The following is a 27,788-nucleotide window of genomic DNA, read 5'->3' as shown; positions in this document are numbered from 1 at the left end:
TTCTGAACCTTTTCAAGGATGTTGCCAGGGTTGGAGGGTTTGAGCTATATCGGGAGGTTGAATAGACTTGGCTATTTTCCCTGGGGCATTGGAGGCTGAGGGGGGACCTTATAGAGGTTTATGAAATCATGAAGGGCATGAATAGGGTAAATACCCAGAACTAGAGGGCTTAGGTTTAAGGTGAGAGGGAAACAATTTAGAAGGGACCTCGGGCAACCTTTTCATGTGGAGGGTGGTGTCTGTATGGAATGAACTGCCCTGCCAGAGGAAGTGGTGGAAGCTGGTACAATTACACCATTTAAAAGGCATCTGGATGGGTACATGACTAGAAAAGACTTAGAGAGACGTGGGCCAAATGCTGGCAAATGGGATTAGATTAATTTAGGATATCTGGTTGGCATGGACAAGTTTGACCTAAGAGTGTGATTCCACGTTGTACATCTCTATGACTGTTAAGTACTCCAGACACCCAGATAATGCAGTACAGCAACAAACTGGTATTTACCCAACAATGTGGAAAATTGTCCAGACATGTCCTGCCCACAAAAAGCAAGAAAATCCAACTCAGCCAATTACCACACAATCAGTTTACTCTCAGTCATCAGTAAAATCTTTGAAAAGGTGACAGTGCCATAATCTAGCATTTACCCCCTCTCACGCTCGTTCTCCCCCCTCTTCTGTTCCACTCACTGTTTAAAGGGTTGGCTTTTTAAAACCGAGATCAGGCAAAACATTTTCTCTGAGAGTCGTGAGAACTGTTGTCTTGAAACAGTAGTAGAAGCAAAGTCCTTGAATGTAGTTAAGGCTGAGCTGGCTAGATTCTTGTTAAGCAATGGGGTGTATGTAAGATTATCAGAGGGAAGTGGGAGTGTGGGTTTGAAGTTACATTCAGGTCAGTCATGGTCTTTTGAAATGTGGAGCAGGCTTGAGGGGCCGAATGGCCTATTCCTATAAGACCATAAGACCATAAGACATAGGAGTGGAAGTAAGGCCATTCGGCCCATCGAGTCCACTCCGCCATTCAATCATGGCTGATGCGCATTTCAGCTCCACTTGCCAGCACTCTCCCCGTAGCCCTTAATTCCTCTAGACAACAAGAACCTATTCCTGTTCCTGTTCTTGTTTTTATGCCTCACTGTTCTCTTCCACAGTCCCTTCTTTCAGTGAGCTGTACTCTCCTTTTGTCTTACAGAATTTCCACCGGGCTGCTTACCAGGCAGATGATCGAAATGACTTGTTGAGTGCGATCAATGAGTTCCTGGACAGCAGTATTGTCATTCCTCCCTCCGATGTCCCTGGGGAAGAGTTGCTGCTGTCTGTTGCTCAGTTCCAGCGCAAGATGTTGAAGAAAAGGCAGGCGAAAGAGGACAAGGTGCTGTTCAAGGAGATCAAGAGTCAGGAGGATCGAGGTAGGCAGCTAGGGAATCCGGGTGTGCGCTGTTAAACCACAGCCTGCTGAGTGGGTACAGAGATTTGAATGGGGAGCCATCATTAGGTCCTGCTCTGAGCTGAGTTTTCCACACTCTAGTTTTACTCATGTGGCCCCTTATTCCTTCCAGCTCTGCTGAAACCAAAGAAGCTGGAAGAGGAAGACCCCCTCAGGCGGTCAGGGAAACCTTTCGGGGGGGTTGTCAGAGACGCACGCCGGAGGTACCCTAAATACGTCAGTGACTTCAAGGATGCTCTGAACCCTCAGTGTATGGCTGCCATCATCTTCATTTACTTTGCTTGCCTCTCACCAGCCATCACCTTTGGAGGGTTACTCGGTAAGAAACTTTACTTCTGTCATCTGGACTGAATGGTTTGTGAATGGAGGCCCTGGGGAAAAACAAACCTGAGTTTCTGTAGCACCTTTCACAATCTCAGGATGTCTCAAAGGGTCTGGCAGCTCATTAAATGAAGTGTAATCGTTGCAATGTAAGAAACAGTTCGATGGTTCAAGATTGCAGCTCTCCAGCACCCTCTGAAGGACAGTTAGGGATCAGCAACATCTGCGTGCCTTGCAATTGATGCCCATGTTCAGCAAAATATCTATTTTTAAAAAATCTTACCAACCATTCTGCAAACTGCAAATCTTATAAATTGCAACATGTTAATACTGAGAGTTTGGTATTTCATTTATTTATTTCATTTGGCCTGTGCGCACTAACTTTCACACTGTCTTATGTTGTTACCAACCAATGGCCTCTGAGTAAACATTGGTAAAAACAAGGACTGCAGATGCTGGAAACCAGAGTCTGGATTGGAGTGGTGCTGGAATTCCTGCTTCTCGAATGCTGCATGACGTGCTGTGCTTTTCCAGCACCACACTAATCCAGACTCTGAGTAAACATTACCTTGTTAGTGTTGTTCTGAAAAACAAATAAGAAAGGATAAAGGAGGGCTGAACAGACCAGCCAATATTTTGTGGAGGTTATGTTGCACAGCAGCTAAACAGTATGTTGTTGTTAGAGAATGCAACAGACCCCAAAGCAGTTTATTCATTCCAACTCTATATGGAAAACAGAGCACCATCATCTATTCCAATTGCATGAGTAGACAATGATGGTTAGTTGTGATAATGCCTTTGTAGGACAGCCAGCCAGTGGTCAGTGTCTTTGCTGACACACACACAGGAGAAAGTGAGGACTGCAGATGCTGGAGATCAGAGCTGAAAATGTGTTGCTGGAAAAGCGCAGCAGCTCAGGCAGCATCCAAGGAGCAGGAAAATCGATGTTTTGGGCATAAGCCCTTCTTCAGGAAGGCCCTGATTCCTGAAGAAGGGCTTATGCCCGAAACGTCGATTCTCCTGTTCCTTGGATGCTGCGCTTTTCCAGCAACACATTTTCAGCTCTGACACACACACACGGGTCAGTTTGGGTGAAAAACCAGAGAGGTGTCACATTGTGAGCCCATCCTGACCTTAACAATTGCATGGATGGAGAGAAGCTCATCCGGTGCTCTGGATGTGGTTTGCAAAATAGTTTAGTGCTTTCAATGGGTCTGTAAAACTTACCTGGATGGGTGTGGGTGCGCTGCAGAATATTTACCTGGGTGGCCGTGGTGTGCTGTGAAATATTTACCCAGGTGTGTGTGGGTGTGCTGGGGAATATTTACCCAGGTGGGTGCGCTGTGGTATATTTACCCGGGTGGGTGTGGGTATGCTGGGGAATATTTACCCGGGTGGGTGTGGGTGTTCTGGGGAATATTTACCCGGGTGTGGGTGATGACTGATTTCCAAGTAAATGATGTTGATTTTTCAGGGGAGAAGACCATGGGTTTGATTGGTGTTTCCGAGCTGATCATATCCACGGCTATACAAATGGTGATCTTTGGTTTGTTGGGAGCGCAACCACTGCTGGTCGTTGGGTTTTCTGGACCATTGCTTGTCTTTGAAGAGGCTTTCTTTAAGGTGCGTGTTTCAGGCTTGGATCCAATTGGGAAATGTTCTGCACAAAGTCAGCTGTTCTAACCTTGCTCAGCAATCAGTTTAGCTCCAGCTAGAGCTTGAATCAATAGCCTGGTTCCACACTGACCAATGCAGCATTGTTGGAAATGCTACCCTTTCAAACCTACAGCACTCCCTCAGCTGGACAGAGCTGGATGAGAGACTGAAATCTCTGGTGAGCTGGAACTTCTGACTTTTGACAGAAGTAGAAAGAATGTGTAAGTTAAAAGGGAGATTGGAACCATAACGTTTTTATTAATTCATGGAATGTGAATGTCACTGGCTAGGCCAGCAATTACTCCCAATCCCTTGCTGCCCACTAGCCTGGAGGGAAACATGTAGCTGGTGGTATTCCCATATCTCTCCTGCTCTTGTGAAGGGTCAGTCACATTGCTGTGTCTGGAGTCACACATAGTCCAGGCCAGGTAAGAAAGAAAGATTTTCTTCTCTAAAAGACATTAGTGATCGATGGGTTTTTATGACAATCGGCAATGGTTACACGGTTGCTATTAGGCAAGCCATTTATTCAAGATTTTATTGAACTCAAATTTCGCCATCCACCACGTTGAGATTTGAATCCATCTCCTCAGAACGTCAGCCTGGCATTCTAGAATCAACAGGTGGAGAGAGCTGTTAATAAAACACACAGTGTCCTCAGCTATACTCGACAGCTATCGTGTATAAGAGCAAGGAGTGATAATGAACTTGTGCAGGGCACTTGTTGTACCTCCGTTGGAGTGTTGTATACAGCTCTGGATGTCACCTTATGGGAAAATGTGTATTGGAGACAGTGCAAAAGTGATTTACAAGAATGATTTCAGGAATGAGAAACCTTAATGATGAGAATAGATTGAAGGAATTGGGACTGTTCTCATTGGAGAGAAGATTTGCTCAGGGTTTTCAGAATCATGAGTGGGCTGGACAGAGAGATGCTGTTCTCGCCTGTGAAAATAAAACGAACAAGATGGGGCTGGTGAGTGGGACTAGCTGGGCAGCCGGTACACAGACGAGTCGAAAGGCCTCTTTCTCGACTGTAAAAGTCTACGATTCTATGAAGAGGGCGTAGATGAAAATCATGTGCAAATAAAGCAAAGGTAATGTAATGTGTAGCTAGGGTCTGTCTGGAAATGTGCTGGAGGCATCCAACAGGGCGTCGGATAATCATTTGACTAGAAATAGGGTTCAGGGATATGGGGAAAAGGCAGAGGATTGGCCGAGATAATGAAACAGGTGTAGGCACGATGGGTGGAATAGTCTCCTGTGCCATAACAATCCTGTTCTTATAAAAAAAAAGTTGGTGCACCAGCATCTGTAATTTTTCCTGCAAATATCATTCCGTGCATATATAGAGCTGTGCAGGAAGTCACACAAAAGCTGCAAGAGGGAGAGAGAGTGACCACAAACCATAGGGGAGTCAAAGAAGACTGAGTCCACAGTGGGAGGATCAGGCAAAAGGAGTGGCTGTAAGTCAGAGGGTCGGGGAGAGGCATCTAGCTAGAGGGTGAGGGAGGATCCAGGAGCGTGGGAAGATCCAAGAGCATCCTTAAGGTGAGGTCTGAGGTGGTGGTGGCGGTGACTAGTGAGAGGCTGGGGATTGGAGACTGGTCATGTCAGAGAGCAGAAGAGGCCACTCCACATTGGAAGGGAACAGTGTTGAAAATGATTTCATGGAACTGCATCAACATCTATTAATTTAGCCCATTAATCTACTGAAGTTCAAGTGAAACACGGTTAAATGGGACTTGCTTTTATCGCTGTTGCTTCAACTGTTGCTGGATCAAAATCTTCAAACTCGCTCCCTAACAGCATCATGGGGAGCCAGTTAGCTCAGTTGGGTTGGACAGCTGGTTTGTATTGCCGTGTGACACCAACAGTGTGGCTTTACTTCCCATAACCGTTGAGGTTACTGTGAAGGATTTTCCTTCTCAAGCTGGCATATCACCCTCAGGTTGAACCACCATCAGCCATCTCTATCTGTAATGAGAGAGCAGCCCTATGGTCTAATGAGAGAATGGTGACCCTTGCCCTACACCTTAAGGATTGCAATGGCTCAGGAAGGCAGGTCACCACCATATTCTCAAGGGCAGCAGAGACAGACAGTGAAAATTCCCTGAAGAAACAAAGTAGATGGAGAGAGGGTAAGACACAGTAAGAACAGAGGGGAATCTGGTCAGGCTCTGTGCTGTGATCCTTAACTTTTTTTTTCACTGACCTCTTTCTTTGTGACTTCAATGACGGTCTGATGGTCAATTTCTTCCTCCAGTTCTGTAACTCAAACAACATGGACTACCTGACTGGCCGTGTATGGATTGGGATCTGGCTCATTGTCATCGTGGTGGTGACTGTGGCCTTTGAAGGCTCTTTCCTTGTGCGGTTCATATCCAGATTCACCCAGGAAATCTTCGCCTTTCTCATCTCACTGATATTTATTTATGAGACATTTTATAAGCTTTTTAAGGTAAGACAGACTAACTGGATTAATAACACTTTTTCTCCTCATCCTCACAGAGGAACAGAACCTGCACGGTTAATCCCCTTATCCATACCCACTCTCTTTTTATTCATTCACGGGATGAAGGTGTTGCTGGCTACACCAGCCCATCCCTAATTTCCCAGAGGGCAATTAAGGGTCAACCACATTGCTGTGGATCTGGAGTCACGTGGATCAGACCAGGTAAGGATGATAGATTCCTTCCCTAAAAGACATTAGTGAACCAGATCGGTTTTTCTGACCATCAGATTTTCCATTGACTTCAAGTTCCATCATCTGCCATGGCAGGATTTGAACTCAGGTCCCCAGAACATCCCTTGGATCTGTAGACCAAAGGATGAGCAATAATATCACTAGGCCTTGAGCACCCCTGAAATGAATCCTATTTCCCTTCACAGTAATATCCCCTCATTCATGCTATGAAGCTTAGGTTATATGTGCCAGGCCACCACCCCAAAACCTCCCCTCCAAACCCAAGGCCTGGACCTATAACTTCACTGAAACCTGTAGTAATCCCCCTCCCCCTCATATCTGAATCATTCCCCTTCACTTCCTCCTAAACACACACAGTCCCACAAAAAGATCAGTCACTGTACTTTTCTAGAATGCCTGGAAAATGGAGCTTTAATCCACCCCTAAATATTGGTGACCCATCTCCTCCTGCCACAAAGGTGGTAATCTCTAATAGCTTCAGCCCACAAACGATTCAAGAATAACAGATCTTTTCCCACTCCACATGCCAACACCACGGCTACCTGACCTTGAATGCTGACTGTATGTTCCTGATGAGAGTGCATCCCAATCTTTTCAAGCATCAACATTTTGAAGTTCATATCTCTTAACAATGTTTTGTTTTTCTGTTCTTATAACCAAATTGATTAACCTCACACTTTGCTACGTTATTCTGCAGAGGAACACACCTGGGTTCTGTAGCCTGAGAGTGAAATGACTCAACCCCAGTCCCTCAGAATCTGGTTTTAATGTGACATACCCCATGGATTCACCCTGAGAATTGCACCCACGCAGACCACCCTGACGCCTGACCCTGCTAAATGCATTTCGGTGGTTCTCCATGGTTGGATATTTAGATTAGATTAGATTCCCTACAGTATGGAAACAGGCCATTCGGCCCAACAAGTCCACAGCAACCCTCCGAAGAGTAACTCACCCAGACCCATTCTCCATACTTACCCCTGGCTAATGAACCCAACACTATGGGCAATTTAGCATGACCAATTCACCGGACCTGAATATCTTTGGACTGTGGGAGGAAACTGGAGCACCCGGAGGAAACCCACGCATACACGGGGAGAATGTGAAAACTCCACACAGATAGTCGCACGAGGCTGGAATCGAACCCGGGTGCCTGGCGCTATGAGGCAGCAGTGCTACCACTGAGCCACCGTGCCGCCCCTATTTTGGGAAGGATAGAGGATTGATGTGAGATGAGTTTTTAACCTTTGCTCTAATAAACCTTCACTCATATTTTGTATAGATTTTCCAAGACCATCCTCTTCGTGGCTGTTCCAATATGACAGAAAATGTGACTGTGCCTTCCATTGTCCCTCAAAACACAATGAATGGTACGAGAGGAGAGAGTGGGAAGCGGAAAGGGGAGCCAAACACAGCATTGCTGTCTCTGGTCCTGATGGCTGGCACCTTCTTTATCGCCTTCTTCTTGCGCAAGTTTAAAAATAGCCGTTTCTTGCCCGGGAGAGTAAGTGTCACTGGTGAGGGCCTGAGAGAAATTCTTCCCTCTGTTGTGTTTTTATTTCCCTTTGACAGAGTTGTTTATATTGTCCCTGCTGCCTGTGGGTTTGGAGAAGGTTATTCCAGCTCTTGAGCCTCTTTCACCAGTCAACAAAGTTGTGACCGACCAACATGTTAACTCCAGCCAGAAATCAGATGACTCCAGAAAACCCATCAATCTTGGTTTTAAACCTTTCAGTTGAGCCCTCCCCTACCGTGGTTTTTGAGGGGGTGGGTTGGGGAGAGGAGTTGCAGATTTCCACTCCGTTGTCTGTGAAGGTGTGCTCCCTGCTGTCAGCCCTATGCAGCCTGGCATTTAGGTTCTGGCCCTTCTCTTGGACTTGGCTGCGGGAATAGCTCTGTCTTTCTCAAAATCACAAAGCTGTTTTTTTTCCCAGTATCCACTCCTTTAATTATCTGCAGTGCATCAATGGGAATATCCCTTCATCTCCTCCCTCTGAGGGATGGCAAGCTCCTCTGTTTTACAAATCAGTGCTTCACATCCTCCTTTCCAGGGGTGCTCTGCTGCTTCCTCTGTCACTAACCGGCCTCTAATACCATGAATACAGGACGATGTGGGTCTAGAAATCAGGGAGAAGGACCATGATTTAATTAGAGAAATTAACATAGAGAGAGAGAGGACAGTCTGCGTGGTCTGACAGCCTTAAAAGTACATAAATCTCCAGGTCCAATGAAACGTATTCTAGGCTGTTTACTGAACCAAGCAAGGAAACAAAACTGGCACAAATTTTCAATTCCTCTCTGGCCACAGGAGAGGATCCCAGGAACTTTTACTTCCTGACAGCAGTGCAAGATGGAAGCTCACCACCACCGACTGGTGACAGCCAAAGCCTGGGATTGGCATAAAAGTAATAGCCAATCAGGGTTGTTACAATCAAACGTGTGAGTTGATTGGTTACTCAGTGAGCTACATTCACAACTTGAGAGTTAAAGATTATGGCCTCTTGGGGGATAGTAGTAATGTCCCTACCTCCTTGCCAGGAGGCCCGTGTTCAAGTCCCACCTGCTCCAGAGATGTCATAATATCCATGAACAGATGGATTTTTTAAAAAAATTAAAGCTTAATTTAATAATTAATCTCTCTCTTCTCTCTCTCTCTCTCTCTCTCTCTCTCTCTCTGTCAGTGTGTCCCTTTCTGTTTGTCTGCTTGTCTGTCTCTCACTGTGGTGTGTACGTTTCTGGCTGTCTGCTTGATTGTCTCTCACTGTGGTGTGTACGTTTCTGTCTGTCTGCTTGTCTGTCTCTCACTGTGGTGTGTACGTTTCTGTCTGTCTGCTTGTCTGTCTCTCACTGTGGTGTGTATGTTTCTGTCTGTCTGCTTGTCTGTCTCTGTCCCATCCGCCTGCCTGCTCTCTAACACCCATCTTTGGATTCTTTTCCACCAGACCCCCACCAAAGAAAAAATGACAGCCCCCTTTCTAACCCAACATCTCACTCTGTAGTCATCAGTAGAACTTGAAATGTAAGACCTAGTATTGGTATAACTTACAAATAAGTGATTTTTCTGAAAAGTGTATAGGAGGGCATTGATTGAATGTTTTCCCACATGTCTTCATTGTGAAGGATATAGACTATATTTTCCTTCCACATACTTCACATCAAATAATGTAGCTCTTGGTTTGAGGCTATGGGGTGCTTTTGTAAGCAGAGAACAGTTTGCAATATGTCTTGCTGATGTACAGAGTACAGATTCTCTGTTACAGTCCTACAACAAAAGGGACTGCCTTGCACAGCATCTGTATGTCCCAGAGTATTTACTGTCAAATGGTTCAGTTGCAACAGCTTGCCACAGGACTCCGAAGGTTATAATTTCATGTTCTGCTTTAGATACGTCAAATCAAATGTCTCAGTCTAACACTAGAGTGTGGTACTGAGGGAAAGTGCAGTAATGTCTTTTGGATGAACAGTAAACCAAGGCCTTTGCCACTCTTTCAAAAGGTTGCAGAAAATACGACTGCACTATTTGAAAGAAAACTAGAAGAGCTCCTTTTGTCAAGTTTAAAAGTGTAGTTACTTTTTAATGTGGAGAGCTACAGAAAGCAGAGGCCCACAAAAGCAATCAGATAAGTGACCAGATTTTCTATTTTTGGATTAATATTGGGCAGGTCATTGGAAGAATTTCCATTATCTGTTCAAAAAGAGCCATCGTTTATGCCATCTGAGAGAACACTTGGACCTTCAGCGCTAACCCTCGCGTTAGTACTGCGGCACTCCACAAGTGCTGACCCTCTCGACAGTACTGTGGCACTCCCTCAGCGCTGACCCTCCCGACAGTACTGCTGCACTCCCTCAGCACTGACCCTCTCGACAGTACTGCGGCACTCCCTCAGCGCTGACCCTCCCGACAGTACTGCAGCACTCCCTCAGCGCTGACCCTCTCGACAGTACTGCGGCACTCCCTCAGCGCTGACCCTCTCGACAGTACTGTGGCACTTCCTCAGCGCTGACCCTCTCGACAGTACTGCGGCACTCCCTCAGCGCTGACCCTCCCGACAGTACTGCTGCACTCCCTCAGCACTGACCCTCGCGTTAGTACTGTGGCACTCCCTCAGCACTGACCCTCCCGACAATACTGCGGCACTCCCTCAGCACTGACCCTCGCATTAGTACTGTGGCACTCCCTCAGCGCTGACCCTCTCGACAGTACTGCGGCACTCCCCAAGCGCTGACCCTCCCGACAGTACTGCGGCACTCTCCAAGCGCTGACCCTCTCGACAGTACTGTGGCACTCCCTCAGCGCTGACCCTCTCGACAGTACTGCGGCACTCCCCAAGCGCTGACCCTCCCGACAGTACTGCGGCACTCCCCAAGCGCTGACCCTCCCGACAGTACTGCGGCACTCCCCAAGCGCTGACCCTCCCGACAGTACTGCGGCACTCCCCAAGCGCTGACCCTCCCGACAGTACTGCCGCACTCCCTCAGCACTGACCCTCTCGACAGTACTGTGGCACTCCCTCAGCACTGACCCTCTCGACAGTACTGCCGCACTCCCCAAGCGCTGACCCTCCCGACAGTACTGTGGCACTCCCCAAGCGCTGACCCTCCCGACAGTACTGTGGCACTCCCTCAGCACTGACCCTCTCGACAGTACTGTGGCACTCCCTCAGCGTGACCCTCTCGACAGTACTGTGGCACTCCCTCAGCGCTGACCCTCTCGACAGTACTGCGGCACTCTCCAAGCGCTGACCCTCTCAACAGTACTGCGGCACTCCCTCAGCACTGACCCTCTCGACAGTACTGCGGCACTCCCTCAGCGCTGACCCTCTCGACAGTACTGTGGCACTCCCTCAGCGCTGACCCTCTCGACAGTACTGCGGCACTCTCCAAGCGCTGACCCTCTCAACAGTACTGCGGCACTCCCTCAGCACTGACCCTCTCGACAGTACTGCGGCACTCCCTCAGCACTGACCCTCTCGACAGTACTGCGGCACTCCCTCAGCGCTGACCCTCTCGACAGTACTGTGGCACTCCCTCAGCGCTGACCCTCTCGACAGTACTGCGGCACTCTCCAAGCACTGACCCTCTCGACAGTACTGCGGCACTCCCCAAGCGCTGACCCTCTCGACAGTACTGCGGCACTCCCTCAGCGCTGACCCTCTCAACAGTTCTGCTTTTTCTCACAACTGTTGTCCAGGAATGTCATCTAACCACAGTCTATGCAGTGAAGCGTAAACCAATGGCATTACCACGTAGGCAAGAATGTTACTATCTGACGTGTGCTGGACTGTAAGTGACACAGGGCCATTCTGGGGCTAGCGTTGGATGCACTGTGTTCAGGATTGATAAGAGATCAGTTTGTGCTGTGACCCTCAGTCATGGGAGCCATGGAATGTGGGGCACTTTGAAAGAGTAATTTTTATCATGCATTTGCAAATATTCTGTATAAGTTAATATATGTATGTGTTACAGATTCGGCGTGTGATAGGAGACTTTGGTGTTCCAATAGCTATCCTTGTCATGGTTCTGGTCGACTATTCCATCCAGGAGACCTTCACTCAGGTGAACAGTAATTTACAAATCCCCTTCACTTTATGGCGAACCGAGTCATTTTCTAAGTGCCAACCACTAACTGCTGTATCACTCGGGTACTGCATGGATCAGTGCTGTGACCCAGCTATTCACAGTGTCTTTTGATGACCTCGCCAGGTGAACTTAGTATACTATCTCCAAGTTTGTAGATGATACAAAGCTGGATAGGAGGGTAAACTGTTAGGAGATGCAGAGGTGCTTCACTGTGCTTTGGACAGGCTGAGTTTGTGGGTAAATGTTTGGTAGATGCAAGGGATACATATAAGTTTATCCACTTTAGCAAAAACAGGAAGGCAGATTATTATCTGAATAGCATAAGATTGGGAAAGAGGGAGGAGCAGTGAGAGACCATGGGTGTCCTCTTACACCAGTCACTCAAAGTCCGCATGCAGGTACAGCAGGTAGGGAAGAAGGTGTTGGTCTTCATCATTAGAGGACTCGAGTACAGGAGCAGGGATGTCTGGCTGCAATTGTATAGGGTCTTGGTGAGACCACACCTGAGGTACTAAACATAGAACATTACAGCACAGTACTGACCCTTCGGCCCGCAATGTTGCGCTGACCTGTGAATTAATTTGATGCCCTTCTATCCTAGACCATATCAATATTATCCATATATATATGTCCAGTGCCCATTTAAATGCCCCTAATGTCGCCGAGTGTACTACTGTTGCAGGCAGGCCATTCCATTGCCCTACTAATTTCTGGGTAAATAAACTACCCCTGATATCTGTCCTAAACCTATCACCCCTCAATTTAAAACCATGTCCCCTTGTGTTAGCCTTCACCATCCAAGGAAAAAAGTGCTCACTGTCCACTCTATCCAACCCTCTGATTATCTCATACGTCTCGATTAAGTCACCTCTCAACCTTCTTCTCCCCAATGAACACCCACCTCAGTTCCCTCAGCCTTTCCTCATAGGACCTTCCCTCCAGACCAGGCAACATTTTAGTAAATCTTCTCTGAACCCTTTCCAAAGCTTCCACATCCTTCCTATAATGTGGTGACCAGAACTGCATGCAGTACTCCAGGTGCAGCCTTACCAGTGCTCTGTACGGCTGAAGCATGACCTCGTGGCTCCGAAACTCAATCCCCCTCCCAATAAACACCAACACACCATATGCCTCTTAACAACCCTATCAACATGGGTCGCAACTTTCAGGAATTTATGCACATGGACACAGAGCGCTCTCTGTTTATCTACACTGCTAATAATTTTACCATTAGCCCAATACTCTGCATTCTTGTTGCTTCTTCCGAAGTGAACTACCTCTCACTTTACCGCATTAAACTCCATTTGTCACTTCTCAGCTCAGCTCTGCATCTTATCTATGACCCTCTTTAATCCGCAACATCCTTCAGCACTACCCACAGCTTTGCCTGTCTTAGTGTCATCCGCAAATTTACTAACCCATCCTTCTACACCCACATCCAAATCATTTATAAAAATGACAAACAGCAGTGGCCCCAAAACAGATTCTTGCAGCACACCACTGATAACTGAGCTCCAGGATGAACATTTTCCATCAACCACCACCCTCTGTCTTCTTGCAGCTAGCCAATTTCTGATCCAAACCGCTAAATCACCTTCAATCCCGAAACTCTGTATTTTGTACAATAGCCTACCATGTGGAACCTTATTAAACACCTTACTGAGGTCCATATCAACTGCTTTACCTTCATCCACCTGTTTAGTCACCTTCTTGAAGAACTCAATAAGTTTAGTTAGGCACGACCTACTCTTCACAGAACCGTGTTGACGATCCCTAATCAAATTATTCCTTTCCAGATGATTACACATCCTATCTCTTATAACCTTTTCAAACACCTTACCCACAACCAAAGTAAGGCTCACTGGCCTATAAATACCAGGGCCATCCCGACTCCCCTTCTTAAAAAAGGGAACAACATTTGCTATCCTCCAGTTGAGATGTGTGCAGATTTACTCTCCTCTGGGGAAGGGAGTCCTGGCTATCGAGGGAGTGCAGTAAAGGAGGAGAGAGTGAGGACTGCAGATGCTGGAGTTCAGGAAATGTTTCTCAGACTGATTCTCGAGATAATGAGACAAACATATGAAAAGTGTCTGGATCTGTTACAAATATATTTATTGGAGTTTAGAAGAATGGATGAGGAAATCTCATAGAAATTTATAAAGTTATAGCAGGACAAGACAGGGTAAACACAGGAAGAATGTTACCAATGACCAGGGAGTACAGAACCAGGGGGTGTAGTCTGAGGATATGCAGTATGCCATTTAGGACTGAGATGAGGAATTTCTAGGCCCAGAGAGCGGAGAGCCTGTGGAATTCTCTGCCACTAAAAGTGGTTGAGGTAAAAATATTGTTTGTTTTGAAAAAGGCATTATATTTGTTCTTAGGGTAAAGGGATGAAAGGGTATGGGGAGAAAGCAGGAACAAGGGACTGTTGGATAATCAGCCATGATCAGATTGTTTGGTAGAACAGTCTCAAAGGTCTGAATGAATCTCTCCTCGTATTTTCTATGTTTCTGTGTGACCCTGTGCTGTTTCTGTCCTGGGAGTGTTTGATGGGGCACTGTGGAGGGAGCTTTTCTTTCAGTTTAAGAAAAATGAGGGTAAAGCAGTTGATGTGGTGTATATGGATTTCAGGAAGGTGTTTGATAAAATTCACCACAGGAGGCTATTGCACAAAGTATGAAGTCATGGGATTGAGGCTGGTTTAGCAGTTTGGATCAGACAATGGCTAGCCGAAAGAAGGTAGAGGGTGGTGGTTGATGGGAAATGTTCATCCTAGAGTTCATTTACTAGTGGGGTACCACAAGGATCTGTTTTGGGACCATTGTTGTTTGTCATTTTTATAAACCACCTGAATGAGGGTATAGAAGGATGGGTTAGTAAATTTGCGGATGACAGTAAGGTTGGTGGAATTGTGGATAATGCTGAAGGCTGTTGTAGGTTACAGAGGGACATCGATAAGCTGCAGAGCTGGGCTGTGAGGTGGCAAATGTATTTCAATGCAGAAAAGTGTGAGGTGATTCACTTTGGAAGGAGTAACTGGAATGCAGAATACTGGGCTAATAGTAAGATTCTTGGTAGTGTGGATGAACAGAGCGATCTCTGTGTCCAGGTACGCACATCCCTGAAAGTTGTGACCCAGATTGATAGGGTTGTTCAGAAGACATACAGTGTGTTAGCTTTTATTGGTAGAGGGATTGAGTTTCGGAACCATGAGATCATGCTGCAGCTGTACAAAACTCTGGTGTGGCCACATTTGGAGTATTGTGTACAGTTCTGGTCACTGCATTATAGGAAGGATGTGGAAGCTTTGGAAAGGGTCAGAGGAGATTTACCAGGATGTCGCCTGATTTGGAGGGAAGGTTTGGTGAGGAAAGGCTGAGGGACTTGAGGCTGTTTTTGTTAGAGAGAAGAAGAGTGAGAGTTGACTTAGAGTCATAGAGATGTACAGCATGGAAACAGACCCTTCAGTCCAACCCGTCCATGCCGACCAGATATCCCAACCTGATCTAGTCCACCTGTCAGCACCCGGCCCATATCCCTCCAAACCCTTCCTATTCATATACCCATCCAAATGCCTCTTAAACGCTGCAATTGTACCAGCCTCCTCCACTTCCTCTGGCAGCTCATTCCATATCCATACCACTCTGTGTGAAAAAGTTGCCCCTTAGGTCTCTTTTATATCTTTCCCCTCCCACCCTAAAGCTATGCCCTCTATGTCTGGACATAGACTTTGGACATGTCTAGACTTTGTCTATTTACCCTATCCAGGCCACTCATAATTTTATAAACCTCTATAAGTTCACCCCTCAGCCTCCGACGCTCCAGGGAAAACAGCCCCAGCCTGTTCAGCCTCTCCCCGTAGCTCAAATCCTCCAACCCTGGCAACATCCGTGTAAATCTTTTCTGAACCCTTTCAAGTTTCACAACATCTTTCCAATAGGAAGGAGACCAGAACTGCACGCAGTATTCCAACAGTGGCCTAACCAATGTCCTGTACAGCCGCAACATGACCTCCCAACTCCTGTACTCAATACTCTGACCAATAAAGGAAAGCATACCAAACGCCTTCTTCACTATCTTATCTACCTGCGACTCCACTTGCAAGGAGCTATGAACCTGCACTCCAAGGTCTCTTTGCTCAGCAACACTCCCTAGGACCTTACCAGACTTAATTGAAACATATAAGATAATCAGAGTTAGATAGGGTGGACAGTGAGAGCCTTTTTCCTCGGATGGTGATGGCTAGCACGAGGGGACATTGCTTTAAGTTGAGGGGTGATAGATATAGGACAGATGTCAGAGGCAGTTTCTTTACTCAGAGTAGTAGTAGGGCCGTGGAACGCATTGCCTGCCACAGTCGTAGACTCGTCAACTTTAAGGGCATTTAAATGGTCATTGGATAAACATATGGACAAGAATGGAATAGTGTACAATAGATAGACTTCAGATTGGTTCCACAGGTCGGCATAACATCCAGGGCCAAAGGGCTTATACTACACTGTAATGTTGTATGAACAAAGAACAAAGAAAATTTACAGCCCAGGAACAGGCCCTTCGGCCCTTCAAGCTTGAGCTGATCCAAATGTACTGTCTAAACCTGTCGGTCAATTCCTAAGCATTTGTATCCTCTGCTCCCCACCTACTCACGCATCTGTCCAGATGCATGTTAAATGAATCTACCATGCCTGTCTTTACCACCTCTGCTGGCAGTGTGTTCCAAACGTCCACACCCTCTGTGTTAAGTACTTGCCGCGTGTATCCCCCTTAAACTTTCCACCTCTCACCTTGAAAGCGTGACCTCTCATTATTGAATCCTTCACCCTGGGAAAAAGCTTGTCTCTATCCACCCTGTCTGTACCCTTCATGATTTTGTAAACCTCAATCAGGTCCCCCCTTCAATCTCCTTTTTTCTAGTGAAAATAAACCTAACCTACTCAACCTCTCTTCATAGCTAGCACCTTCCATACCAGGCAACATCCTCGTAAACTTTCTCTGCACCCTCTCCAAAGCGTCCACATCCTTTTGGTAATGTGGTGACCAGAACTGTACACAGTATTCTAAATGCGGCCGAACCAATGTCTTGTACAACTTCAATGTGACTTGCCAGCTCTTATACTCAATACCCTGTCCAATGAAGGCAAGCATACTATATGCCTTCTGAACCACTCTATCCACCTGTGCAGTAACCTTCAGGGTACAATGGACCTGCACTCCCAGATCTCTGTCCATCAACTTTCCCCAAGGCTCTTCCGTTCATTACATAATTCGCTCTGGAATTAGTCTTGCCTAAATGCATCACCTCACATTTTTCTGGAGTGAAAGCCATCTGCCACTTTTCCGCCCAACTCTTCAGTCTATCTATATCCTCCTGTATTCTCTGACAGACCCTTATGCTTTCTGCTACTCCACCAATCTTCATGTCATCTGCAAACTTGCTGATCATACCAACAGTGCCCTCTCCTGGATCATTTATGTATATCACAAACAACAGTGGCCCCAACACTGACCCTGTGGAACACCACTGGTCACCTTTCTCCATTTCGAGAAACTTCCTTCAACTACTACTCTCTGTCTCCTGTTGCTCAACCAGTTCTTTATCCACCTAGCTAGAACACCCTGCACACCATGTGACTTCACTTTCTCCATTAGTCTACCATGGGGAACCTTATCAAACGCCTTGCTAAAATCCATGTATATGACATCAACAGCCCTTCCTTCATCTATCAGCTTGGTCACTTCCTCGAAGAACTCTATTAAGTTAGTAGGGCACGATCTCCTCTGCACAAAACCATGTTGCCTATCACTGATAAGCTCATTCTTTTCTAAATATAAATAGATTCTATCTTTTAGTGCCCTCTCCAGCAACTTCCCCACCACCGACGTCAGGCTCACTGGTCTGTAGTTACCCAGAATATCCCTACTACCCTTCTTGTACAGGAGGACAACATGAGCAACCTTCCAGTCCTCCGGCACCTCACCTGTGTTTAAGGATGCCACAAAGATATCCCTCATACTCCAGCTATTTCCTCTATCTCCTCCCTCAGCAACCTGGGATAGATCCCATCCGGTCCTGGGGATTTGTCCACTTTAATAACCTCTAGCATACCCAACACATCTTCCCTACTTATGCCACTGTGATCCAAACTAATCAAACTTCTATCTCTAATTTGAACATTCATCATGTTCCTTTCCTCAGTGAACACTGATGCAAAGTAATCATTCAGAATCTCACCCATTCTCTCAGGTTCAACACACAGCCTTCCTTCATTATTCTTTAGTGGACCAATCCTTTCTCTAGTTACCCACTTGATTCTTTTATAAGAATAAAATGCTTTGGATTCTCCTTAATTCTGCTCGCTAAAGCTATTTCATAACCCCCTTTAGCATTCTTGATTCTTCGTTTAAGACTTGTCCTACTCTTCCGATATTCCTCCAGGGCCCATTCTGTTCTTAGCTGCCTAGACCTTATGTACGCTTCCCTTTTCCTCTTGGCTAGTCGTACAATTTCTCCTGTCATCCATGGTTCACAAATCTTGCCCTTCCTATCCTTTGCCTTCAATGGGACATGCCTATCCTGCCCTATCTTTAACCTATCTTTGAAAGTCTCCCACATCTCAAATGTGGACTTCCCTTCAAATAGCTGTGTCCAATCCACACATCCCAGCTCCTGCCTAATTTTGATATAATTGGCCTTGGCCCAGTTTAGTACTCTTCCCTGAGGACCACTCTCTTCTTTATTTCTGAGTATGCTAAAACTTACAGAATTGTGGTCACTATTCCCAAAGAAATCCCCCACCGCAATTTCTACCACTTGTCCTGGCTCGTTCCCCAGTACCAGGTCCAATATGAGCTCTTCCCTCGTCGGACTATTGACAAACTGTTCTAGAAAACTCTCCTGGATGCTTCGTACAAATTCTACTCCATCCAGACCTCTGGCGCTAAGTGTATCCCAGAGTGTATCTCACCTTGTGCTGAACTTGTCTTGGAAATGTTGAATTGGGGCAGTGATTTACTTTCAATTTAAAAGAGTAGAGGGAGGTTTACCATTTATAAAACCTGTCCCTGTCCCAACAGTATTTGATGGGGATAGTGTAGAGAGAACTTTACTTTCAGTTTGAAAGAGTAGAGGAAATGTACTCTGTATCTGACCTCGTACTGTAACTGTTTGATGGGAACAGTATAGTTTGTGACTCTTTGTTTAAAAGTGTAGATGGAGCCTTACTTTCAGCAGATGAGAGTAGAGGAAGGTTTACTGTGTTGAGCCCTGAGCTGTAGCTGTCCTGGGAGTTTTGATGGGAACACTGTCAAGGGAGCTTAACTTCTTGTATACAAGAATAGAAGGAGCTTTACTCTACCTGAACCCATATCCTATATCTGTCCTGGGTGTATTTGATGGGGACAGTGAAGGGGATCAAAAAGGGTGGTGCTGCAAAAATACAGCCGGTCAGGCAGCATCCGAGGAGCAGGAGAGTTGACATTTGGAGCAGAAGCTCTTCTCGAAACATCAACTCTCCTGCGCCTCGGATGCTGCCTGGGTGGCTGTGCTTTTCCAGCATCCACAGTGCTCACTTTCTCACACTGTGTAGGGAATCTTTACTTGCAGTTTAAAACTGTTGAGGGAGCATTTCTCTGTATTTCATCCAATGTTGGAAGTGTTTGATGGAGACAGTACTGAAAAAAACTTCACTTGCAGTTTAAAAGGGTAGAGGGTGTTTTACTCTGTTTATACCCTGTGCTGTATCTGTCCTGGGAATATTTGATGGGGACAGTGTAGAGGAAGCTTTAGTCTGTATCTAACCCCATGTTGGGAGTGTTTGGTGGGCACAGACAGAGGACTGGTGCCCAGCTTCCTCACCATTGAGTTAAGTGAGGATTCTTCACCAACTTTCTGGGTGCTTTTCTTTCAGAAACTGAGTGTTCCTACAGGCCTGTCTGTCACCTCCCCAGAGAAAAGAGGTTGGTTCATTAATCCTTTGGGAAAGAATGCGGATTTCCCCATCTGGATGATGTTCGCTAGTCTGATTCCTGCTATCCTGGTCTTCATCCTCATCTTTATGGAAACCATGATCACCACGTGAGTACCTCATGATGAAGAATTTGTGCTCAGTGATGCTGTTTCTTAAAATGTGTTTGTGGAATGTGAATGCTGCTGACATGGCCAACAATTACTGTCCTTGTTAAGGGGACTAGTGAGTTAGTGGGCAATTAAGAGTCTGGAGTCACATGTAGGCCAGGCCAGTTAAGGACAGCATACAACTTGGTTACATGGTCACCATTAACCAAGGTGACCAGGTCTGTTTTCCAGGTTCTAATGAATTTAAATGTCACTGTCTGCCATGGTCGGATTTGAACCCATGTCTGTGGAACATTAGCCTGGGGTTCTGGATTCCCAGCACAGTGACAATACCACTACACCACCATCTCTTCCTGTTGGGTATGTTGTCGTCATCAGCATAACACACCAAGCTGATTCCAGACAGTGCCCTTCGAAGGATTGTGAGCAGAGTTAAGGCCTTAATCAGTTCCTGTCCATATCGGTCTGAAGCGAGCAAATGTCAATTCAGTCAGGGTGCCACTGACCCCAGCTATTGTTCTGGGAATTCTTCTTTAAGAGCGTTTCAACGGATACCCTTAAAATCAGTGGAGCCAGCGAACAATTTGACAGTATTTCAGTCCTTTGCAAAACATTTCAACTTTAATTTGAGTTGAATTGGCTAGTTAATCAAGTGGTTAGATCAGTCTACCAGCAACTTGAAAAGAATACATATGTTGGTGATTACCAATATCCTACCGTAACAACCAAGGGTCTGCGCTGTGGAGGGGTCTGTGCGGGAAATCAGTGTTTGGGGAAGGGTCCGTGTTGGGAATCTGTGTCTGGGGAGGGATCTCTGCTGAGAGACAGTCCCTGTGGAGGGGATTGAGCTGTGATGTTAATGGGGTATTCCAATGCTACACAATTCTGTGTCGAGTCTGGCACTCTCAGCAGCACCAGGCTCGTTGACATTATATTAATGCAATCTCCCCATGTCCTCTGTATGTGCAGGTTGATCATCAGTAAGAAAGAGCGCATGCTGACCAAAGGCTCCGGATTCCACTTGGATCTTTTGATCATTGTGGCATCAGGAGGTGTGGCAGCCTTGTTTGGTTTACCCTGGCTCGCTGCTGCCACTGTCAGAACCGTCACCCACGTGAATGCACTGACCGTCATGAGCAAATCCGTGGCTCCTGGTGACAAGCCCAAAATCCAGGAGGTCAAGGAGCAACGGGTCACGGGGCTCGTGGTAGCTGTCCTCGTGGGTAAGTGACCGTCACTGTCCCTCTCCAGCTCCATCATCACACTCACTCTTGCTGTCCCTCACCGTCTCCAAGCCCTCCCTCACTGTCACCGCGCCCTCGCTCACCGTTCCAAACCCTCCCTCACCGTCTCCACACTCTCCCTCACCGTCTCCACACCCTCCCTCACCATCTCCGCGCCCTCCCTCACCGTCTCCGCGCCCTCCCTCACCGTCTCCGCGCCCTCCCTCACCGTCTCCGCGCCCTCCTTCACCGTCTCTGAGCTCTCCCTCACCGTCTCTGAGCTCTCCCTCACCGTCTCCGAGCTCTCCCTCACCATCTCCGCGCCCTCCCTCACCGTCTCCGCGCCCTCCCTCACCGTCTCCGCGCCCTCCTTCACCGTCTCGCCCTCCCTCACCGTCTCTGAGCTCTCCCTCACCGTCTCCGAGCTCTCCCTCACCCTCCCTCACCATCTCCATGCCCTCCCTCACCGTCTCCATGCCCTCCCTCACCGTCTCGCCCTCTCTGTCTCCACGCCCTCCCTCACTGTCTCTGCCCTCCTTCACCATCTCTGAGCTCTCCCTCACTGTCTCTGAGCTCTCCCTCACCATTTCCATGCTCTCCCACACCGACTCCGAACTCTCCCTCACCCTCCCTCACCGTCTCTGAGCTCTCCCTCACCGTCTCTGAGCTCTCCCTCACCGTCTCTGAGCTCTCCCTCACCGTCTCTGAGCTCTCCCTCACCGTCTCTGAGCTCTCCCTCACCGTCTTCGAGCTCTCCCTCACCCTCCCTCACCGTCTCTGAGCTCTCCCTCACCGTCTCTGAGCTCTCCCTCACCGTCTCTGAGCTCTCCCTCACCGTCTCTGAGCTCTCCCTCACCGTCTTCGAGCTCTCCCTCACCCTCCCTCACCGTCTCTGAGCTCTCCCTCACCGTCTCTGAGCTCTCCCTCACCGTCTCTGAGCTCTCCCTCACCGTCTCTGAGCTCTCCCTCACCGTCTTCGAGCTCTCCCTCACCCTCCCTCACCATCTCCGAGCTCTCCCTCATCCTTAGCAACATTGTTCTCTCCCTTCCTTCCTCAGCGGCTAACACTTTACAGAGCAGAACCAAAACCAGAATCAAACAATAAATCTGTTGTCTCTGGACCTTCCTTTTGATTTATTGGCTTGTCTGCAGGATTTGGACCTCACTGGCTTGTTACCTATCCAACTTAGCTTCGACATCTGAGATTGCTGCTGAGCTGTGTTAGAATCTGACAGCACAGAAACAGGCTCTTTGGCCCATTGTGGCTTTGCTGGTTCTTTATCCACTTTCTCATAGCCCTGAAGAGTTTCTTCTTCCAGTATTATCCAGATTTTTAAAAATGTTATGATTGAATCCATTTCCATCACCTTGAGTGTTAAATGAAATTAACCTCTTTCCCTCTCCCATTTTCTTCTTAATTTCTTTCATTTCTTCTTTGCCGCCAATTCTTTGTTTTTCCCTTTTAGTTGTTCCCAGCTCTTTTTGTTGTAAATTTCTGGAACCTTCTGTTTTCTAGGTCTGTCCATTGTAATTGGTGATCTCTTACGAAAGATCCCACTAGCTGTGCTTTTTGGGATCTTCCTGTACATGGGTGTCACCTCTCTGAATGGCATTGAGCTGTATGAGCGGCTGCAGCTGCTGCTGATGCCTTCAAAGCATCATCCGGATCACGTTTACGTCCGGAAGGTGAGGGGGTTCCCAATTCACTGTCGGTGGGTGAGAGGGATGGGAGAGAGCAGGGGGCAAGCAGGGAAGCAGCGGGTGGTTTCAGGGGATGTGGGACTGAGGGGGATGGGGGAGAGGGGATGAGAGAGTGAGGGTGGGGGGGATGCGGGAGAGAGGATGTGAGGGTGGGGGGGATGCGGAAGAGGGGATGAGAGAGTGAGGGTGGGGGGTATGCTGGAGAGGGGATGTGAGGGTGAGGGGGATATTGGAGAGGGGATGAGAGAATGAGGGTGGGGAGGATGCGGGAGAGGGGATGTGGGGGATGCGGGGGGGTTGGGGGAGTGAGGGTGGGGGGGATATTGGAGAGGGGATGAGAGAATGAGGGTGGGGGGGATGCAGGAGAGGGGGTGAGGGGGATGCGGGGGGGTTGGGGGAGTGAGGGTGGGGGGATGCGGGAGAGAGGATGAGAGATTGAGGGTGGGGGGGATGCGGGAGAGAAGTTGTGAGGGTGGGGGGATGCTGGAGAGGGGATGAGAGAGTGAGGGTGGAGGGATGCTGGAGAGGGGATGTGAGGGTGGGGGTGGGGGGGATGCAGAAGAGGGTATGTGGGAGTGAGGGTGGGGGGATGCAGGAGAGGGGATGAGAGAGTGAGGGTGGGGGGGATGCTGGAGAGGGGATGTGAGGGTAGGGGGGATATTGGAGAGGGTATGAGAGAATGAGGGTGGGGGGATACTGTAGAGGGGGTGAGGGTGGGGGGGATGCGGGAGAGAGGATGTGGGAGTGAGGGTGGGGGGGTGCAGGAGAGGGGATGAGAGAGTGAGGGTCGGGGGGATGCGGGAAGGGGATGTGGGAGTGAGGGTGGGGGGGATGCGGGAGAGGGGATGAGAGAGTGAGGGTCGGGGGGATGTGGGAGTGAGGGTGGGGGGGATGCAGGAGAGGGGATGAGAGAGTGAGGGTCGGGGGGATGCGGGAGGGGGATGTGGGAGTGAGGGTGGGGGGGATGCGGGAGTGAGGGTGGGGGGGCTGCGGGAGAGGGGATGTGGAAGTGAGGGTGGGATGGATGCGGGAGAGGGGATACGGGAGTGAGGGTGGGGGGGATGCGGGAGAGGGGATGTGGGAGTGAGGTGGGGGGGGATGTGGGCGTGAGGGTGGGGGGGAAGCGGGAGAGAGGATGACAGATTGAGGGTTGGGGGAATGCTGGAGAGGGGATGAGAGAATGAGGGTGGGGGGGGATGCGGGAGAGGGGATACGGGAGTGAGGTTGGGGAGTGTGGGTGGGGGGATTCGGGAGAGGGGACGTGTGAGTGAGGGTGGGGGGAGTGAGGATGGGGGGATGCGGAAGAGGGGATGTGGGAGTGAGAGTGGGGGGATGTGGGAGTGAGAGTGGGGTGATGCTGGAGAAGGGATGAGAGAGTGAGGGTGGGGGGATGCGGGAGTGAGGATGGGGACGATGCGGGAGAGGGGACGTGGGATTGAGGGTGAGGGGGATGAGGGAAAGGGGATGAGAGAATGAGGGTGGGGGGGACGCGGGAGAGGGGATGTGCGAGTGAGGGTGGGGTTGCAAATGGGAGAGGGGATGTGAGGGTGGGGGGGGAAGCGGGAGAAGGGATGTGGGATTGTGGGTGTGGGGGGGATGTGGGGTTGAAGGGGGGGAAGAGGGGTGTGTTTTGGGGGGTGGGTGTGGGCGATGCAGGGGGTTGGATGTTGGAGTGAGGGAGGGGGGGATGTGAGGGTGGGGGTGTGTGGGACAGGGGGGTGGGTGTGGGGTGTTGGGTGTGGGAGTGAGGGTGGGTTACGGACAGGTGGGAGTGAGGGTGGTTTGGTTGATGCGGGAGTTAGGGTGGGAGCTTAACCGTGTTTTCCTGTTTGCAGGTTAAGACCCTTCGGATGCACTTATTCACCATTATCCAGGTCTTTTGTCTGGCGATTCTATGGGCTGTGATGTCCACTGTTGCCTCTCTTGCTTTCCCATTCGTGCTTATTTTGACCGTTCCTTTGAAAGTTTTCGCACTCACCAGAATCTTCACAGATCGAGAGATGAAATGTGTAAGTGTTCTTTAGGAGATATCAAGCTTTGTTTACTGTGTATTTAGGACACCCTTCTCTGTCATGTCTTTCACGGAGACCCCCAGTCCTGGAGTCAGCACTGATCCCACCTGCTGCTGTTAGAATCCCACTATCACACGGTGCGGGATAGAGATCATCCCATGGAACAGTTTGTAAGCAAGGATTCCAAATTGAAATTCAAACTGGGACAGGAGCCCGGGTACATTAGCAAGCACAGAGCTGTGGGATTTACTGCGAGTAAATCAGGGTGGCACAGTGGTTAGCACTGCTGCCTCAGTGCCAGAGACCCGGGTTGAATTCCCACCTCAGGCGACTGACTGTGTGGAGTTTGCACATTCTCCCCATGTCTGCGTGGGTTTCCTCCAGGTGCTACGGTTTCCTCCCACAGTCCAAAAAATGTGCAGGCTAGGTGAATTGGCCATAGTGTTAAGTGAACGGGTAAATGTAGGGGAATGGGTCTGGATGGGTTGCGGGTCGGTGTGGATTTGTTGGGCCGAAGGGCCTGTTTCCACACTGTAAGTAATCTAATCTAATCTTATAATATATGAGCATTTGAGTTGGAAGCTGGACTATGTCATTCTGCCTTTGAGCCATGTGTTGAGCTATCTGTAGGTCTGCAAGTGTCTGCTTTCTCCCTCCTGCTTGCGCAGACCAGCTAAAGACACCAGATTTCCAGCTGTAAAGGACATTAGTGAACCAGATGAGTTTTCACATAATCATCATTTTTTAAAGCCATATTTTTTAAAATTTAAATTTCACCCTCAGCCATGGTGGGTTTGAACTCACATCCCCAGAACATGAACCTGGTACTCTGGATTACTAACCCAGTGACATCACCATGACACCACTGATTCTGGTTCACCTTCAGGCAGCTGCCAAGGAGAGGAATGAAATATGTCAAGACCAGTGAAGTTTGACAACGGCTTTGACCTTTCCAGTGTTTAATTCAAAAATATCTTGTTAAATTTCAGGCTTGCAGCATGATGACTCTCAGCCTACAGAGGGATTCATGATGTGGAGGTGCCAGTGTTGGGTGGACAAGGTCAGAAGTCACATTACATCAGGTTATGGTCCAACAGGTTTACTTGAAATCACAAGCTTTTGGAGCATTGTCCCTTCCCTGATGAAGGAGCGGTGCTCCAAAACCTTGTGATTTCAAATAAACATGTTGGACTATAACCTGGTTTCATGTAACTTCTGACCTGTGGAGGGATTGAGAGAGGTGCTGATGGGATGGGGCTGGATATTACCAGGATACATATGGAACCAGACATTGCATCTTCAGATAGTGTTGCCAAGGGGCAGATGAGAAATAGGAGGAGGCTGAAGACAGCTCTTTGACAGTCACCAGAGCTAATTGCACAAGAGCAGGATGAGAAGCCATTGCCTTACATCCTCCGGTTGCGACTGGATAAGAATGAAAGCAGGTGAGAGCAGATAAATGCAGGCAGGATGAAGGGAGAGTCCACAATGAGGGGTCAGGGTCGAAGGATACAGGGTAGGCCATTTAGGACTCAGATGAGGAGAAATGCCTCCACCCAGAGAGTGGGGAGCCTGTGGAATTCTCTGTTACAGAAAGAAGTTGAGGGCAAAATATCATTGGTTTTCAAGAAGGAGTTAGATATAGTTACATATGAACTAGGAGCAGGAATAGGCCATCTGGCCCCTCGAGCCTGCTCTGCCATTCAATAAGGTCGTGGCTGACCTCAGCTCCACTTCCCCGCCTGCTCACCATATTCCTTAATTCCTTCACTTTATCTTTACCTTAAAAACATGCAACAACGTAGCCTCACTTGCTTCCCTGGGCAGGGAATTCCATAGATTCACAATCCTTTGGGTGAAGAAGTTCCTCCTCAACTCAGTCCTAAATCTGCTCCTCCTTATTTTGAAGATATGTCTCTGAGTTCTAGTTTCACCCACCACTGCAAACTGCCTCCCTGCTTCTATCTTATCTATTCCCTTCATCATTTTATCTGTTTCTATAAGATCCACCCTCATTCTTCTAAATTCCAGTGAGTACAATCCCAGTCTCCTCAATCTCTCCTCATAAGGCAACTTTCTCATTCCAGAATCAATCTAGTGAACCTCCCCTGCACCCCCTCAGTGCCAGTGTATCCTTTCCCATAACTGTACTCTGGGTGTGGGCCTACCTTCCTGCAGCATAACCTCCCAGCTTTTAAACTCCATCCCTCTAGCAATGAAGGACAATATTCTATTTGCCTTTTTCATTACCTGCTGCACCTGCACACCAACTTTTTTGTGATTCAAGCACAAGAACACCCAGGTCCCTCTGCACAGCAGCATGCTGCAATTTTTCACCAATTAAATAATAGCCCACTTTGCTGTTATTCTGACCAAATGGATGACCTCACATTTACCCAACATTGTACTCCATCTGCCACACCCTTGCCCACTCTGCAGACTTTGTGTCCTCTGCTCACTTTGCTCTTCCACTCATTTTAGTGTCATCCGCAAACTACTCTCTAACATCTATGTAAATTGTAAACAATAGTAAGCAGACTCAAAGGCCTGAATGGCCTCCTCCTTTCAGTTTCTGTGCCAACGTTGGAAAGGGTTTAGAGGAGAAGGTGTAATCACCTAGTTTTGATGAGTACAAAATGTCTTGTTTTAGCAATATTTTACATTTTGTACTATCAAGCAAAGGTTGGATAGCTAGGGCTGGTACTCATTAGAGTTTAGAAGAATGAGAGGCTACCTGATTGAAATATTCTTAGGAACTTGGCAGGGTAGATGCAGACAGGTTGTTAACCCTGTGGGAAAGTCGATGTCCAGAGGGAACAATCTCAGAATAAGGAATCAACCATTTATGAGAGAGATGAGAAGGAATTTCTTCTCTTTGAGGGTAGTGAATTCATGGAATCCTTTACCACAGAAAGCTATTAATTCTGAGTCATTAAGGATATTCAAGGTTGAGAAAGACAGATTTTTAATCACTCAGGGAAACAAGAGTTGAGTGAACGAGAAAAGAAAGCGGTTAAGATTACCAGAACTGGCATGGTCTCCTTGAATGGTGGAACCAAGCAGA

At 47.9% G+C, this 27,788-nt stretch overlaps 1 protein-coding gene across 6 annotated transcripts in view; it reads left to right on the top strand.

Annotated features, from left to right (window-relative positions):
- Positions 1-27,788, top strand: part of LOC140476825 (anion exchange protein 2-like) — a 261,146-nt gene that overhangs the window by 230,057 nt on the left and 3,301 nt on the right. For all 6 annotated transcript variants that reach the window (XM_072569633.1, XM_072569628.1, XM_072569629.1 and 3 more), the window contains 10 exons: positions 1,193-1,409; positions 1,560-1,766; positions 3,243-3,391; positions 5,691-5,885; positions 7,414-7,635; positions 11,598-11,687; positions 19,622-19,788; positions 20,758-21,011; positions 22,528-22,697; positions 24,548-24,721. In XM_072569633.1, the coding sequence (XP_072425734.1) occupies positions 1,193-1,409; positions 1,560-1,766; positions 3,243-3,391; positions 5,691-5,885; positions 7,414-7,635; positions 11,598-11,687; positions 19,622-19,788; positions 20,758-21,011; positions 22,528-22,697; positions 24,548-24,721 (1,845 nt within the window). The remainder of the gene's footprint in view (positions 1-1,192; positions 1,410-1,559; positions 1,767-3,242; positions 3,392-5,690; positions 5,886-7,413; positions 7,636-11,597; positions 11,688-19,621; positions 19,789-20,757; positions 21,012-22,527; positions 22,698-24,547; positions 24,722-27,788) is intronic.

Source organism: Chiloscyllium punctatum, chromosome 5 (assembly GCF_047496795.1).
Source record: "Chiloscyllium punctatum isolate Juve2018m chromosome 5, sChiPun1.3, whole genome shotgun sequence".
In the NCBI taxonomy this organism is placed as follows: domain Eukaryota; kingdom Metazoa; phylum Chordata; class Chondrichthyes; order Orectolobiformes; family Hemiscylliidae; genus Chiloscyllium; species Chiloscyllium punctatum.
Note: the sequence above shows the minus strand (reverse complement) of the source record. Positions and strands in the feature narration are given on the sequence as shown.